This window comes from Salvia splendens, chromosome 12 (genome assembly GCF_004379255.2).
Source record: "Salvia splendens isolate huo1 chromosome 12, SspV2, whole genome shotgun sequence".
Taxonomy (NCBI): domain Eukaryota; kingdom Viridiplantae; phylum Streptophyta; class Magnoliopsida; order Lamiales; family Lamiaceae; genus Salvia; species Salvia splendens.
This window is the reverse complement of record NC_056043.1, coordinates 20,614,337-20,629,483: the sequence shown is the minus strand read 5'-3', so window position 1 is coordinate 20,629,483 and position 15,147 is coordinate 20,614,337. Positions and strand designations below refer to the sequence as shown.

The 15,147-nt window shown below is 36.1% G+C and overlaps 1 protein-coding gene across 3 annotated transcripts; it reads right to left on the bottom strand.

Moving 5' to 3' along the window:
• Positions 1-1,067: 1,067 nt before the first annotated feature.
• Positions 1,068-13,020, bottom strand: LOC121758129 (phosphatidylinositol 4-kinase beta 1-like). 3 transcript variants are annotated; one of them, XM_042153559.1, is made up of 16 exons: positions 10,970-13,020; positions 9,450-9,638; positions 9,315-9,363; positions 8,350-8,482; positions 7,788-8,247; positions 7,587-7,667; positions 7,376-7,498; positions 6,981-7,050; positions 6,146-6,243; positions 5,946-6,050; positions 3,509-3,562; positions 2,730-2,873; positions 2,538-2,591; positions 2,342-2,416; positions 1,927-2,010; positions 1,068-1,831 (listed from the first exon to the last, which is right to left on the bottom strand). In XM_042153559.1, the coding sequence occupies exons 1-16, from the start codon at positions 12,710-12,712 to the stop codon at positions 1,730-1,732; spliced, it is 3,564 nt and encodes a 1,187-aa protein (XP_042009493.1). In that variant the 5' UTR covers positions 12,713-13,020; the 3' UTR covers positions 1,068-1,729. The 3 variants fall into 3 exon arrangements, 2 of the variants coding, with proteins under 2 accessions (XP_042009493.1, XP_042009494.1); XM_042153560.1 differs by lacking the exons at positions 1,068-1,831; positions 2,538-2,591 and having other exon boundaries at positions 2,342-2,373; XR_006041341.1 differs by lacking the exons at positions 1,068-1,831; positions 1,927-2,010 and having other exon boundaries at positions 2,341-2,416; positions 2,713-2,873.
• Positions 13,021-15,147: the final 2,127 nt, after the last annotated feature.

The window sequence follows — 15,147 nt, the reverse complement described above, 5'->3', positions numbered from 1 at the left end:
ACAATTCCTATATTAATTTAAGACCAAACTAAGGCTTATATTAGGATGATCAACCGCATTGATTACGCCATATAACATACTTATTTTATGGATAATCGACATGTTGTAGGTGCATTTGAATAATAATGTAGTGCAATGTAGATAACTAGCATGATGCGTTCTTATAATGTTGTTGTTTTTCAAATGTTTAATGGCACGTATCATTTTCAATGATAGTTTACAACCTTTAAATATCTCTATAAATCTTTTAAAAATTTAAATTTTATATAACTCTTTTGATTTAAATTAATTTTTTACATACTGTATATCAAAATAAATGCAGATTTATGAACAGTCTAACAAAATCTGAATGACATGTTCAAACAAAGATATTTGCATGAAAAATATAATTTGTAAATATCTAAAATAGTATAATAGTATAATACTACTGCATTGGAATGATATTCTGCACCAATTTTCATTGTTACGATATTTTGCACCAATTTTCATTAGAAAAGTAGGAGTACGTAATAACCATATAAGATCTGCGACTGCAAGCCCGAGTCCACTCTATGCACATATTCGAACATAAATAGTCAAACTAGAAAACTAACACATGCTCCCTCCGTAAATGACACATTCTCCTTTTTGGAATATCTCACTCTAAATGACACATTTCTAAATATAGAAATATCACTATCTTCACTTTTTCCCTCTCTCTTTCTTTATTCTCTTCACTTTACTCACAAAACAACACTACATAAAATCTCATGCCGAATTAAAAATACTTCACTTAAAGTGGGGTGGAGGGAGTAGAAACAATACTGAAAAGCATGGAGTAGTCAGTAAAATCATTAGAGAGAAAACGCAAAGGATTCATTCTTCTTCTTAACAATAACGCCACCAAAAAGTCATGTTGCTAATCTATATCCCAAGACAAGTCTCGGGCAAGAGAGCTCGAACACGTGAAAAATGGAGGTGTTCGCACGCAAATGTAGCTGCAACGCGATAATTAACATGTTATATGCGTGTGTTCTTGCACAGTTAAGACGTGTAACCAATTGGTCTCATTCAAACTTGCACACTTCTATCCAAATGAGCAAATTGCACTATTAGGTGTTAAACAAATTTTAGATTTATACACAAATACAACATAATGCTAGTTAAGCATTTTGGCATTAAAGAATCAAGGCCGAGGATAGATGCTGGAGAGTTGAAGCCAAGAGAGAGCAACTTATGACTATAAACAGATCAAAGCTTAATGGCAAGGCAGCAAATATACAGGCAGGCTGAGTTCTAGGCCGAGTTCGTAGGTACAAAGATCAATTGGTGTAGCAGACTCAAAAATCGTAATCAAGCTTCCGAATAGCGTCTTCAGTAAGTTACACCCCCACCCCGTTGTCAATCACTCTGTACAGTAAGGCAACAAAATGTGGATTAAAACGCCGAACCCCTCCTTGAATAATGAAATCTCCAGGTCAGCTGAATCTCTTCTCTTGAAACAACGGAAAATGGTAAAACAAAAATACGGTAACTCCTCAATAGCTGTTTCATCAGCAATACTTCGATAGAGCACTTCTGCCTCGATAGTAACAAACTTGCTCACTGACAGAAAGGCATCCCGTGCATCACCACCAACCATATTAGCAGTGATGATTTGTCGTAATTGCTCGCTGCCAGGAAACCAGATATGCTCAAGTGCAAATAAATACAGTATCTCCAACTGAACTGTCAAGGGTGTGATCCATGCTCATAATATCCCATTTAACACTCTCTGGTAGTAGTCATACTGACGAGTCCGCCAAGCATCCAAGCTACTGCTGATCAGTGAAAGGACCAAAGAGACGCATTGCTGATACAGGAGAACGTTGCTTTGTGAAGGGATGGACGGTAAATAAATTAATAAATAGATTACAACAAAAGCATATGGGGAGGGGGGGATCAAACCTCCTCTGTCAAACTAAGATGAAACCGTTTCCTCAAGTTCTGAATTGTCCGTGGACCACCTTTGAAACAAGGGTAGTCAGAATCCTACAAAGGATGGAAAACTGGATAAGATCGGGTGATCAAAACTATGATGTTGCTAATAACAAATACTCCATCCCACCACCCACCATAGTTGAGGCGTTTCTTTTGGTCACGGAGATGAAGGAATGTGTTTAGTAAGTTGAGTGGAGAGAGAATAGATTAAGAGAGAAAATAAAGTCGATCAATAAAGAAAAAATAAAATAGGAGAGGGAATGGAATATTGTGGGACAGACCAAAATGAAAAAAGGAGACTATTGTTTGGGGACTGAGGGAGTTTGATTTTAATTTTGTTTAGAAAATGGAAAAGATGTAAAAGAAAATCAGATAATCTCACCTGCAACATCTCTACAAGAAGAATTATGCGCTCTGCATGTTTGCGACACGTTAGAAAACCTTGGATGCATAAAACCTGAGAAATATAGGTTGAAAACAAAAGATATAAACACCAACAAACACAATATTGAGACCTGACTCATGCAAATTTATTTTACACTCTACAGAGATGAAGTACACTGTACACCACCACTTACCTTAAAATAATCGAAAAATTCACTTGGAACTCCCTCGGCATCAGAGTCCATCACCTAGTACAAGAAAGCAACAATTTTTTTTATTCATAAAGAATTTTAGCTTACAGAAAATGTGCCTAAATGAAGTCATGTATAGTTTTGTACTCAGAAGGAAAATGTTAGCTTTGTAGCCTACATGAAATAATATCTTGCCTCAAGAAGTTCACGGGTTAGTTTAAATGGCGCACTTTCAAAATTTACTCCGCCGGGTGAATTTGAAAGCATGAAGCCAAAATCTATGTGTATGATATGGCCTTCTTCATCCAACAACAAGTTTCCATTGTGCCTATCTTTCACCTGAGCAAAAGCAAATAACTTGTGAAAAGAATGGTAACAGTTTTAAGCATGAATCAGTGTATATTTCGAGGGGTATATTCTAAGCACAACATGAAGCCTGGATTCAAATAAGAAAACCTCCCAAAAATAAGTTTTATTAGCTAATTTCTCAAAGGTAAAGAGACCTTTTAAAATAAAATAAAATATTAACTTGTCAGTAAACTTGATAAATGGCATCAATTAAATACATGCTTATGACTAGATGCCGAGAAAACAGAAAAAAAAAACCCAAAATACATTTTATTAGCTAATTTCCAAAGGTAAAGAGACCTTTTAAAATCTAAAAATATGAACTCGTAAACTTGATAGATGGCACCCATTCAATACATGCTTATATCAACATGCGAAGAAAATAGAAAAAACATGCATCATGGAGCAATAACTCAACATATTACTCTAGAAGTAGAATAATGAAGTTTTGACATTCTGATATTGAATGAGGTTTACCTGTAATAAATATGCTTATATTTGAAAGCTGATATAGAAAAAACATGCATCATGGAGCAATAAATATGCTTTATATTTGAAAGAAGATAGACAACTGATATTAAGTATTGCCTTTTTAGCAGCTGCTCAAGAAAGAAAATGAGGTTTACCTGTAAAAGGTAGCACACTAGAGAGTATCCAGCCATGCTTTCAACAAAGTTCCTCTGCAGTGAAGAAGGAAAGCTCAGAACTACTGAGTCACACACAAGCAGAATAACAAAATTCATCAATAGTATAATCGTATTGATTTTCTTCACAAACTAGTCCTATGCTAAGAAAAAAGGACCAGTAGTACGTCAGCAGCCCATATAAATTGCATAAATAAGAGACAACTGAATATATTTTTTCACATCTATGTTCTAGATAGGGGTTCGTTATAATGCTAACTTTTCTTAAGTTGCTAACTTGATAACTCATCAACGTAGTGTATTAAAAATGTCAACACGATCACATTAAGATGTCAACACATATTTGTGTTGACATTTTAATAAACTGTGTTGACATTTAAATATTATTATTAATGTCAACACAATGTATTAAAATATCAATTTAAGTTTATGTTAACATTTCATTATCACCGTGTTGACATTTTTAATACACTACGTTGATGAGTTAGCAAGTTAGCAACTTAAGAAAAGTTAGCAATGGATCACACCCCTTTCTAGATAAATATGATGTTCTCAAGTTATGTTCTATATCTGAACATGTTCATTAACATTCTTTTGCATGTTTTACATGCAGGTACATACTACATGTACAGTTTTGAGCATGACCCGATGACTAAAACCAAATCCCAGCCGATGCACATTTATATTCTCAAAACCTACCCAAGTGCAGCAGCAGGTTAAAGACAATACCAGTTTCTAGCGAAGACCTGCTGCAGTCTCCAATCATCAAATGTATAAGCGGACATCTATTTACCATCATAAGAATACCAAGCTGAAACTTTTAATGAAACTACTTATACCCATTATGTCGTAAAATTACATATAACCCGTCAATCATTATGTATACCAAAATTACACCCTAAGCAGGAATATTATTGGAAGTTCATTTAGCAATAAAAGGGGATCATCATGTGATAGAACAAAATTCTAATTAGACTTTTATCATAATACAACAAAGTAGCCCATGAAGAAGTAGGTAATATCCTACTGAAAAAATTCACTAATCCAGCCGAATAATAGCTCTTGATTCAAATCCAAGCCATAAAATAATTATATACAAAAACATACCCATGAAGCAATTTTTTTCGAATCTAGCTTGAGTAAACTTCCCAGTGCCGAAGTGTTGAACAAGGCTAGATTTGAAAAAAAAAAATCAATTCATTGGGTATATTTTTTAAATGTTACAACATTAAATTGGAGAGAAAATTCATCATAACATATTTATGTTCGACATCCATACATATTTTATAATTATTATATGTGAATTTATTATCTCTGATTATCAAATATACTAATAACTAAAAATAAAAATATTAAATCTATAATAGCATCATAAATTATAATCATATCATTGTCAGTATTAATAAGTAACCATGCATAACTAAAATATATTAAAATAAAAAAACAAAACAAAAATTTTTAATTGTCACATAATGACCAAAAAGTGAAAATTTAAATATAATTTTTTTATTACAAAATCTAAAATATTATTATAAATTTTAATTGTAATATAGTGAACATTAATTAGTAATCATAACCCCTTTTCAAATTTAACCAATAAATGACTTTACAAAAACATACCCTAGGGATCGGTTTATTTTTCAAATCTAAATTGGAACTCTCGGATGTTGAATTGTTGACGCATGTTAGATTTGAAAAAAAATAGTCCATTATGAATGTTATCATAAATAATCCTTTATTGGGTTAGATTTGAAAACAAGGACAATTAATGGGTAAGATTGGTGTATTAGCCCAATACTACAAACAAGGGAGGGCATTGCAATTATTCTGCTAATTTTTGTCCATGAGTGTAGTAAGAGTACATAAGTAGCTCCTAATCTTTTGAAGATCAAGTATGGCATCAAATAAACGCATACTACAAAGTTCTATGCACATCATATAAAATAATAAAAAGGACAAGGTCACAATTTTTTGGTTTGATAACTTAATATTTCACAAAGTAATGACAAAAAAAGAAAAGCAAAAATGATGCTCCCTCCGTCCCTCAATAAGAGTCACATTTTGTCATTTTGATTCCGTCCCACAATAGGAGTCACATTTCACTTTTACTATAAATGGTAAGTAGGTCCCACATTCCACTAACTCACTTCACTCATATTCTATTATAAAACCAATATAAAAAAGTGGACCTCATATTCCATTAATTTTCCAACCCACTATTCTTTAAATTTCTTAAAACTCGTGCAATGTGACTCCTATTGTGGGACGGAGGGAGTATACAGTTATTCAAAATAAGATGGTAACAAATGACAAAGCAGTTCAACCATTACATAACTCCTAAACGAGAAATTTCAAAGAGCACAACCACATAGACAAGTTCAAGATTTTTACGAATGAAACAGGCCAGAAACAGAATTACCTGAGAGAGCTTGAAGCTGGGAGAATTTTCTTCGTACTTGGCAACAAAGAAGTCACGCAAACTTGAGATGTTTGGAAATCTACTTTTGATTGAATGAAGTGATGCCTAATGAAAATCAAATAACAGAAGGTAAGTTTCACTCAGGATACAAGCATTTAATTTAAGTATATTTGACTATATCTATGAAATAGTGCAATTACCGTGTCTGGTATGGTTTCAATGAGAGCTGTATAAGAAGAAGTAACTAAAACTTCATAAGGCCGCAGCCACAGTGGGAGACCAGCCTCCTGGAATATATCTAGCATTGCCAGTTACAAAAAAACTAATCAATATTGGCTATGGTAGCACATGATAGTTGGAGCAGAAAGTGAGAAGAGAACATTCATATCCAACATCATTATTGCACGACTATGGAATTAAACTTGGCCAGATAACCAAGGGAAGTGGAACCAATATAATGAACTCCATGAAATGATTAGATATAAGAAATTCAGAGGTGAATCAGGGGCCTTCATGTGAATATTCCTGATCATCAGAACTTCAGATAATAATTTCCCTTTTGCTCACCGTTCATTTTGTAAATCATGACATGTGAAAACCAAATTAGTAGCACAAATCAAAAGAAAACAATATATATGCAACAGCTAAGTTAGTTATATAACTGCTCACAGATGATTCTATTATGATGCCGTTATTGAACCCTCACATTAAATGCCTGGATAGGGATTATGAGACCCTCACACCCAATAGGTGAAAACAGGTTTAGAAGTTTTATTCAGATAGTTACTAATACAGTTATACCATCATACCACCTTTCAGTTTTTAAAAGATCATCCCTAGATATTACTATAGGAAGATGATTTCTCAAACATAGTGTCCTAGCAAGTCCAAATCATCAACAGATAAACATTTTAAGTAAGCACACTGCACACGTGATAAAGGCTAATGAATAAAGAACAGCTAAAAATAATAACACTAAGGCCAGTGGGCAGGCCGAAAAACATGAACCTAATTTCTCTTGAAGAAGTCACTTACCATAAAAGTGAGAAATAAGCTGTACAGCCAGGTGTTCCTGCCTACAGTCATCCCCACTCTTCACAATCACCTAAATAAAACAAGAATCAGATAAGTAGCAAATCATGGGGGAAAAGAAATATGATGGTACATGTACATTACAATGTCCTTCCGGTGGAAGGATGAATGTACAAGATTAAGAAGTATGAAATTTATACAGGCACAGTTTGCTAGAAAGAGGGAGAAACAGCAATTAAAAACAAATCAGGCATGCAATATCTAGCAAGAATTGTGAACAAAAAATGATATAATCTTAACTAATTTTGTCTACACATATCTGATAAAATATTAATCAAGTAAAGGGATTCCCACCCAGGTAGTTTTCCATACAGAAGCAAAGAGTTGAGGTAACTTACAGAACGCAAGTCCCACCCAGGTAGTTTTCCATACAATGAGGCATGGCATATTCTCTCCTTCTTAACCTCCCAAAGTTCACCAGCTAATGCATCAGAGACTTTGGGGACACCACCGTTAGCAGCCTAATAAAATTGGAATATATAATGACAAACCATGAAAACATAGGCATGCAATGAAATTAGGCATTTAGACTTTTGAGAATATATTCACCTTTGGTTGTGCATCTGATGAATCCTGGCCAGCCCCTTTCAAAGGAAGCCCTGGAGGTGCTTCTCCTTTCAAAGCAGCAGCCTTTTTTTGGGGGGGAGGGGGGGAGATTACAACCAATTAATATCAATATCTCATTTAGGAGGGTGGCCCATAAACATCTGGCTGAGTAAAATGAGTTTCACATCGACATGGTAAGATTACCTTGACTTCCTCAATAGCCACAGTGCTTGGAACACGACGGTGCTTCTTCCGACGAGGTGGATCTTGGTCTACTATGTCATCCATACTAATCCCAGGTTCAGCTGACAAGACAACCCTTACCCATTCTGAACCACAGTCATCCTCAGCTTTACATGCACAGTCAGCAGCCTCACTGGTCCAGTTAGCATTAGCAGTAGCAGGCTCAGCATGGTTTAGTTGCTTCTCCACTGAGAAATTAACATGAACAAATTTCACTTTGGCCTCCCATAACTGAGCCATTGCTTGGTCTATAGCTTCAGAGGTAGACCTGGACATCCTATCATAACCAGTATGGTACATATCCTGCCCTGTCTGCAAAGGATAAGCCCATGGTGGTGGCTTTGGCAAAAGGGCATCTCCATTTGCCAACGGAATTCCTCCTCTGGAAAGCTTTTGTGAATTCGATGCATCCTTAGAATTACTGTTTGAAGGGATGAAGAAAAATTTACACCAACATTCATTATCATATGAAAGAAGTCAAACTCCTGTTTCCGCCTAGCTTTTTCTGAGAAAAAATACTGACCTGGGAGTTTCACTCTTCAAAACCTCGACACAGATCAAGTAAGGAGCCTTTTCTCTGGAATTTAGAAGAACAGCTTCATCTTCAGGTATGTGAACCACGCGATACATACCTCTTCCTATTGGAAAGCATATTCCTGGGAGATCATACAATTATTTATTTTATTTGGTTGAAAGACCAGTAACAGCATAAAGCAAATATGCAGACCTCATGCATAATAGACAAAGATGAGAAGAACAACAAATCATGAAGTAATGTTATTATAACATTATCAACCCAATACAACTAAAAATACATTTGCCGCATAGTTCTTCCCAAAAATCCTGAAGAAATGTTATTATAACATTATCAACTCAACACAAGTATAAATTAAGAATCCACAGTTGATTCTACTTCAAAGCTTCTTGTCGCATAGTTCTTTAAGCACAATATTTAGGAATCTGCATTGCATGCAGGTATTAGCTTGCAAGAGTCATAAAGTATTCATCTAAATGGAGGAAAATATTTAGAATCTGGGAACACAAGAATTTCGAAAGCAAGGCCTCAGAGATCATCAAAAAGTAATCTTCCACATGAAACAGAATGAGCACACTACTTATAAAACTGGGGAAATAAAAGAACAAACAAAGAATCCAAAGCTAAAAGAAAGCAGTCACTCCATGCTTTGAGCACTCTATAATTCATTACACTACAGCAAGCTGTCATAATTATTTCAACGAATAGATTTCTCATTGAACAAATCCATATCACCATAGAAGACAAATAGCCAGGCAGATTTGTCAAAGTGAAAAGAAAGAAGGAAAGCAGATATTATGCATATCCAGGAAAATATTTTACCTAAAATAATCTAGAACAGTTAAGAAACATATATAAGTCCCCCGGCAAAAAAATAAACTACACATTTAAAATTAGAACAGGTTTTAGTATAAGGGAAAGGTAATATACCCATACATGATAATTTCATTTACCTCCACTGTTTTGAGCTCCATCTATATGTGCATTGATCTCTACAAGCGACTGAAATAATTTGAGAACAAAATGTTCATTAGATGGATGAGAAATTTGAGGATTTCGAAGGAAGTAAATAGAAAAATTAAGACAACCTCACGAAGAGCAGATTTTCGATCTTCAACAGGAAATATATCGACGAGGCCATAAGATGTCTCACATAATGTTTGAACAAAGTCAAGTGATTCATGATATGTCCCCTTTCTAAACTGTGACGCACTGTTTGGCAGAGGAGGTTTAGCATTTGACTTTTCATTTTGCTGCTTTGGCGAGCCAGGAGAGTTCTGCAAAATGAAATAATATTGCTATGAATTTTCTATGAAAACTATTGCTATAGCAATCATTTCATAATAAATCATAGGAATGAATCTCTACTAGAAATATATCCAACTCTATATAAATCAAAGAATACCAAAAAGAATATTTTAGTCAAACATATGAATTATATTACAGTAACCTCCCTTTTTAGAACATAAATGATACATAAAAAGATACTCTCAAATATATCCTGAAGAATGATACCTATAATTATCTCGAAAGGTCAAATGCCATGTTTTACCATATTTCGAATTAAGTAATCAAAGAGAGCAGTTGCATATTTTAAACCATATTACTTTTACCATCATTTTGCATAATCTTCTAGTATACATTATTTATTTCATCTCTAACCTATCCTACCTCACAGACCAACCAAACTCCTGCTCATCAATAATATTAGAGGGCCTAATCACTTATAAGTAAGTCAGCTACATAAACAGAGATTTTGATGATATACATTGAGGTATAGAAGACCCATGACTTTACCAAAAAAATAAGACCCATGACTCAATCAAGAGCAACAGGACACTTCACCTAACATAGATCAAACATAGAATACTTCATTTTCCCAGAAAACCTGTACACTGAAAATCAATTAAAATTTAGAAAGTTAACTTCCTGCCAGTTGCTCTAGACAGCTCTTGATCAATAAAGTATATTTTCTTCCAGGCTAGAGAATCTGGTTCACATGCTGAAGGTAAAATTTATAGTTCAACAGTTTCATCTACTTCCTATAAAGAAATCCTCGAAATCTATCAGATTATGTTTGCCAGACTTCTTCTGTTGCTACAGTAAACAAATATCATTCCCCCTTACTTTCTCTCTATATCTGTAACAAGTCTGATTCAGGTCAAGATAATTCACATATCATAAACATGAGTATTCTCAGAAACCATTTCAAATGTTAAATATGACTCCAGCAACAAAGGCTTTTGTATATAAAAACACAACCAATTATTACTCTGATATTAATATTTATACCCGGGGCAAAAACTATTCCAAAATATAGATTTCCAAGCTCAAATTATGAACTACTCTGCTTCACTAATTACTCTTGACACCAATAATTACACCCAGAGTTTCAAAATATAGATGTCCAAGCTAGAATTGGGAATTTCCTGATAATCACACCCAAAGAAACCAATTACTTTGAAGATGACATCCAAATGTAGAGTACAGGTCGTAAAAATATTTCATATTTGGAATGTTTCAGGTTCCTATTTAAATAAGGGGGACAACTGATCATAATTGACAAATATATCATCACATGGAGAGCATGAAATAAAAAGGAACAGACCACTTTGTTCTTTCTGGAGCCATAGAGTTCAGAATCCTCAACAGAGCGGTCACGATCCTTGAACAACTTTCGGAAAAAGTTCTCCGTTCCAGGACTGCTTTCATGCACATTACTGTTATTGCAGTTAGTATTTTCCGTTGAAGCTTTGGAGTCTTCTGGATGAACACGAGGCGACCTCCGGAAAAGCGAAAATTCTGATTGTTCCTCGTCTTCACCATTTGCATGTCCCTTCCTGTCCTCATCTTTCCACTCCAAATCTTTCTTGTCTTCAAAATTTTCTTCGAATAGTTTCTTGAAAAATCCTTCTTTATCAAGATCATCACAAGACTTTGATGCTCTGTCCAGATCATCATATTTATCACTACCATCTTTTCTCTCCTCAAATTTGTCCTTGAATAGCTTTTTGAAAAGCCCTTCCCTTTCATCATCTTCTAGAGGTCTAGACAAAGTTTTTTCCTCTGCATCACTTTTACTCTCCCGAAACAACCGTTTGAAAAAACCATCTGAGCTAGTGCTAACTTCCTCTTCGTCTTTACCACTCAAAATCCTGCGAAAGAAACCATCTTTCTCCGACTCGTCTTCATCCTTATCAACTGACTGTTTCGCATCTTCATCTCGACTGCTACTCAATAACCTCTTGAAAAAACCAGCTTCTTTCTCATGCTCCTCCTCATTTTTACTTTTATCCACTGACTTCCTCATCTCCGCATCCCGACCATCCCTTAACAACCTCTTAAAAAACCCACTTTCCTTCTCAGGTTCCTTCTCATTCTCCTTAGCCACTGATTTTCTTGCATCATCTTCCCGACTATCCCTCAACAACCTCTTGAAAAACCCACCTTCCTTCTCGGACTCCTCATCAAACTCCTTGTTCTTATCGCCTGACTTTCTAGCATCCTCATCCCGACTATCCCTTAACAACTTTTTAAAGAATCCACCTTCCTTGTCAGGCTCGTCATCTTCCTTCTCCACCGACTTCCTAAACAATAGAGCATCCCGAACCTTGGTCCCTGGGATGAACTTCTTAAAAAGTTTATTACTCTCTGGCGATCCCAATACTTTACCATCATCATCCTGGGATATTGTGTTTCCTGACGACGGTGAAAATGTGAAAGACCGTAATGGTGATGTACTACTCGGAGGTGAAGATGTCAAAGACAGCAACTTCTGTTTAGAAGACAACAACCTATTCAACACCGGATTCTTACCGATTGGACTAATATTAGTAGTATAGATATTACTAGAAGACGACATAAAACCACTACTCCTCGTTAGAGGTTTAATCAAAGGAGGCCATTCACCCATTAAAGTAGCTGCAAACTGGCACTTCTCCTGAATCCTACTAATCCCCTCGTTATCATCTACATCTTCCAACTCTGCCATCAAAAACCAGTGCACTTTAAGCGCAATTTTGAGAGATCTCGAGCATATATCGATCACAAACTTATCGAGTGAAGGGCTAGGCTTGTGAATTAACATATAGCAAATTTGAAACAAGTAGCTCTCGATGCCGGAGAGAGGAAGAGTGTACATCCGGTTGCACAAGTAATCCCTCACCCCGGGATGATCGTGCTTGTAGAGGTAGCTGACCGCGATCCATTCGCAGAAAAAGGCCGAATCGAAGAACCTAATCAGCCACCCGCTCTCACCGATGCTCTCACTGGTTGGAATCGTCCGCGTCACCTCGCGAGGTGACTCAGCCCGCTCGCCGAAGGCACGCGTCAATCCCAGTAGCCTCGACATCGTCAAATCCGTTTTCTCATCCTAGAAATGGGGCATCAATCAATCTCAATTCAAAACCCCTAAGTTTGAGAGTTTGAAGTGATATCCCCTTAGGTGCAGAATTGAAGATGAGATAAACAAAGAGAATTGGAAATTTTGCGACCGGCGCCGTGAAATTGGCCGGCAGCAGGGGTATAATGGGGATAGAAGTGGGAGGAGGAGGTGGCAGTGGTGCTAACGTGCGCGGAGAGTGCTCCGAGGGGGGATTCAACTTAATTTTATTTTTCTTTTCCAATTTTCGAGTTGGCGAGTGTGAGAGAAAGGCATACTTTTCATTGTTGGCTTTCAAAATAAAATGAAATAAATATCGATTTCAAATATTCTTTGATTGAAGTGTCAGAATTTTGGAATCCATTCGCCCAAACCTTTGGGGAGACCTATTGAAAATTGTCAAATGTTTTCTTTTAGATGAATATTTTTCAAATTTATTCTCTGACGAATTTATCTGATTATTACTCTTTCTGTCTAGAGGAGGGGTGGATCGGTACTGTATATACCGTACCGAGAGTGTCATACCGCGTACCATATCGAAAATAGTGGTATGACAAAATTCCATACCGATACCTTACCGAATTTACAAAATTTGATATGATAATTTTCAATACCATTATCATACTGTTATTGCGGTATACCGTACCGTTTTACGGCATACCGTAATACCATTATATCTGTTATAAAAAAATCTATTATAAGTTTATATCTAAAATATAAAAAATAACATTTCTAAGTATTTAACTATTTGAAAAAAATCCAAAAAAAATTTCAAAAATCCAAAACAACAAAACCTATACCCAAAGGGCCCGTTTGGTAGCTATGTCATGTTTCGACTAGGCATGATACATTTCATGATACTTATCATAGTTTCAATTAGTTAAGAAATATATATTGGGTGTTTGGTAGATTAAGATAATTGTGAGTTATCTTATTTAAGTGTTTGGTTCAACAAGTCACAAATAAGGATTAAAATTGTAATTGTCAAAGTTATCCTCATGAATAGATTCAAAAAAATTCTTCAATTTGACCCGTGTTTTCTCATCGAAGACTTGTCTTCTGTTTTTATTTCTTTCTTCTTCGCCATGCTCTCTTCCTCCGCCACCTACGACCACCGCTAACTGCGGCGCCACCACTTCCACCACAACCATGGGAAACTGCAACGTGTGCATCCAAGCCCCCGACGCGGCTCCCCCGACGCCAACACCCTCCACCCCAAGAGGCAACAAAAAAGCGCGCGAGCGCCACCCAAATCCCTACGCCCAATCCCCGTCGCCGGTGCGCGTGCTGGAGGACTTCATCCCGCGCACGAGGATCTCCGACAAGTACATCCTAGGGCTCGAGCTCGGCCGCGGCGAGTTCGGTGTGACCTACCTCTGCACCGAGCGCGAGACGTGCGAGGCGCTCTCGTGCAAGTCCATCTCGAAGAAGAAGCCGCGAGGTCGTCATCATGTCCAGCCTGCTGGACCACTCAGGGAGGGTTTGTCGACGGCATGGTGGTCGGATTCCCGGTAAGATATGCTCAAGTCGAAGAATCCCATAGGTGAAAGGATGATGGCGGCATCGCGGCGGGGGACTCTCTCTTTTGGTGGCGGAGGGCAAAGGGTTTATGAATTTAAAACAATTACTATTAATCTGTTTAACTTAGATTAAATTTTGCTACTCTATTAAATTTTTAAATTAGGGTAAAAATGTATTATGCAAAATTAACTAGGTATCCTTGATATGTAACATGCCAAAATGGGTGGTTACATATGTGACTGAAACATAGATTTTTTAATGGGCTTTGTGCGGGCCGGATACAGAACACGGGCTATTAAGTTTATTAACATAGCTACCAAATGCACAAATAAACCCGGATTAATCCTCTTATCTAATCGTAACATAGCTACCAAACGGGGCTAAAATATTTAAACTAACATTTCAAATGAGTCGAGTCCTTTTGATTCTGACAAAAAAAAACTAACATTTCAAGTGATCAACACTATATTCATTTCTCGCAACCTTGTTGTCTTCATACTCACAATCCCCACGAGAAATCTTTGAAGATGTCATCATGCATTTGACAATCTATACATGTATAAAAGGCTAGTTTTAGCCATATTTTGAATATTTATAAGTTTTGGGCAACATTTTAAAAATTTAGAAGTTTCGGGTGATGATTGTAAGATGTTACAAAACGTTTCTATGAAGTTACTTTTGTAATTGATCACAATAATGAAATCAAATAATGACTCCCTAAAGTAAATGCCATTAAAAAAATAATGTAGACATATATAACTACCGATGGTGTGGTGAAAAGATTAAATTTGATGACTTTAGAAATCAATGTGAATACCATTAATAATGCAATGTAAACCATATGTAACTGCCGATTATAGTGTGATTATGGTATAGTTAAATCA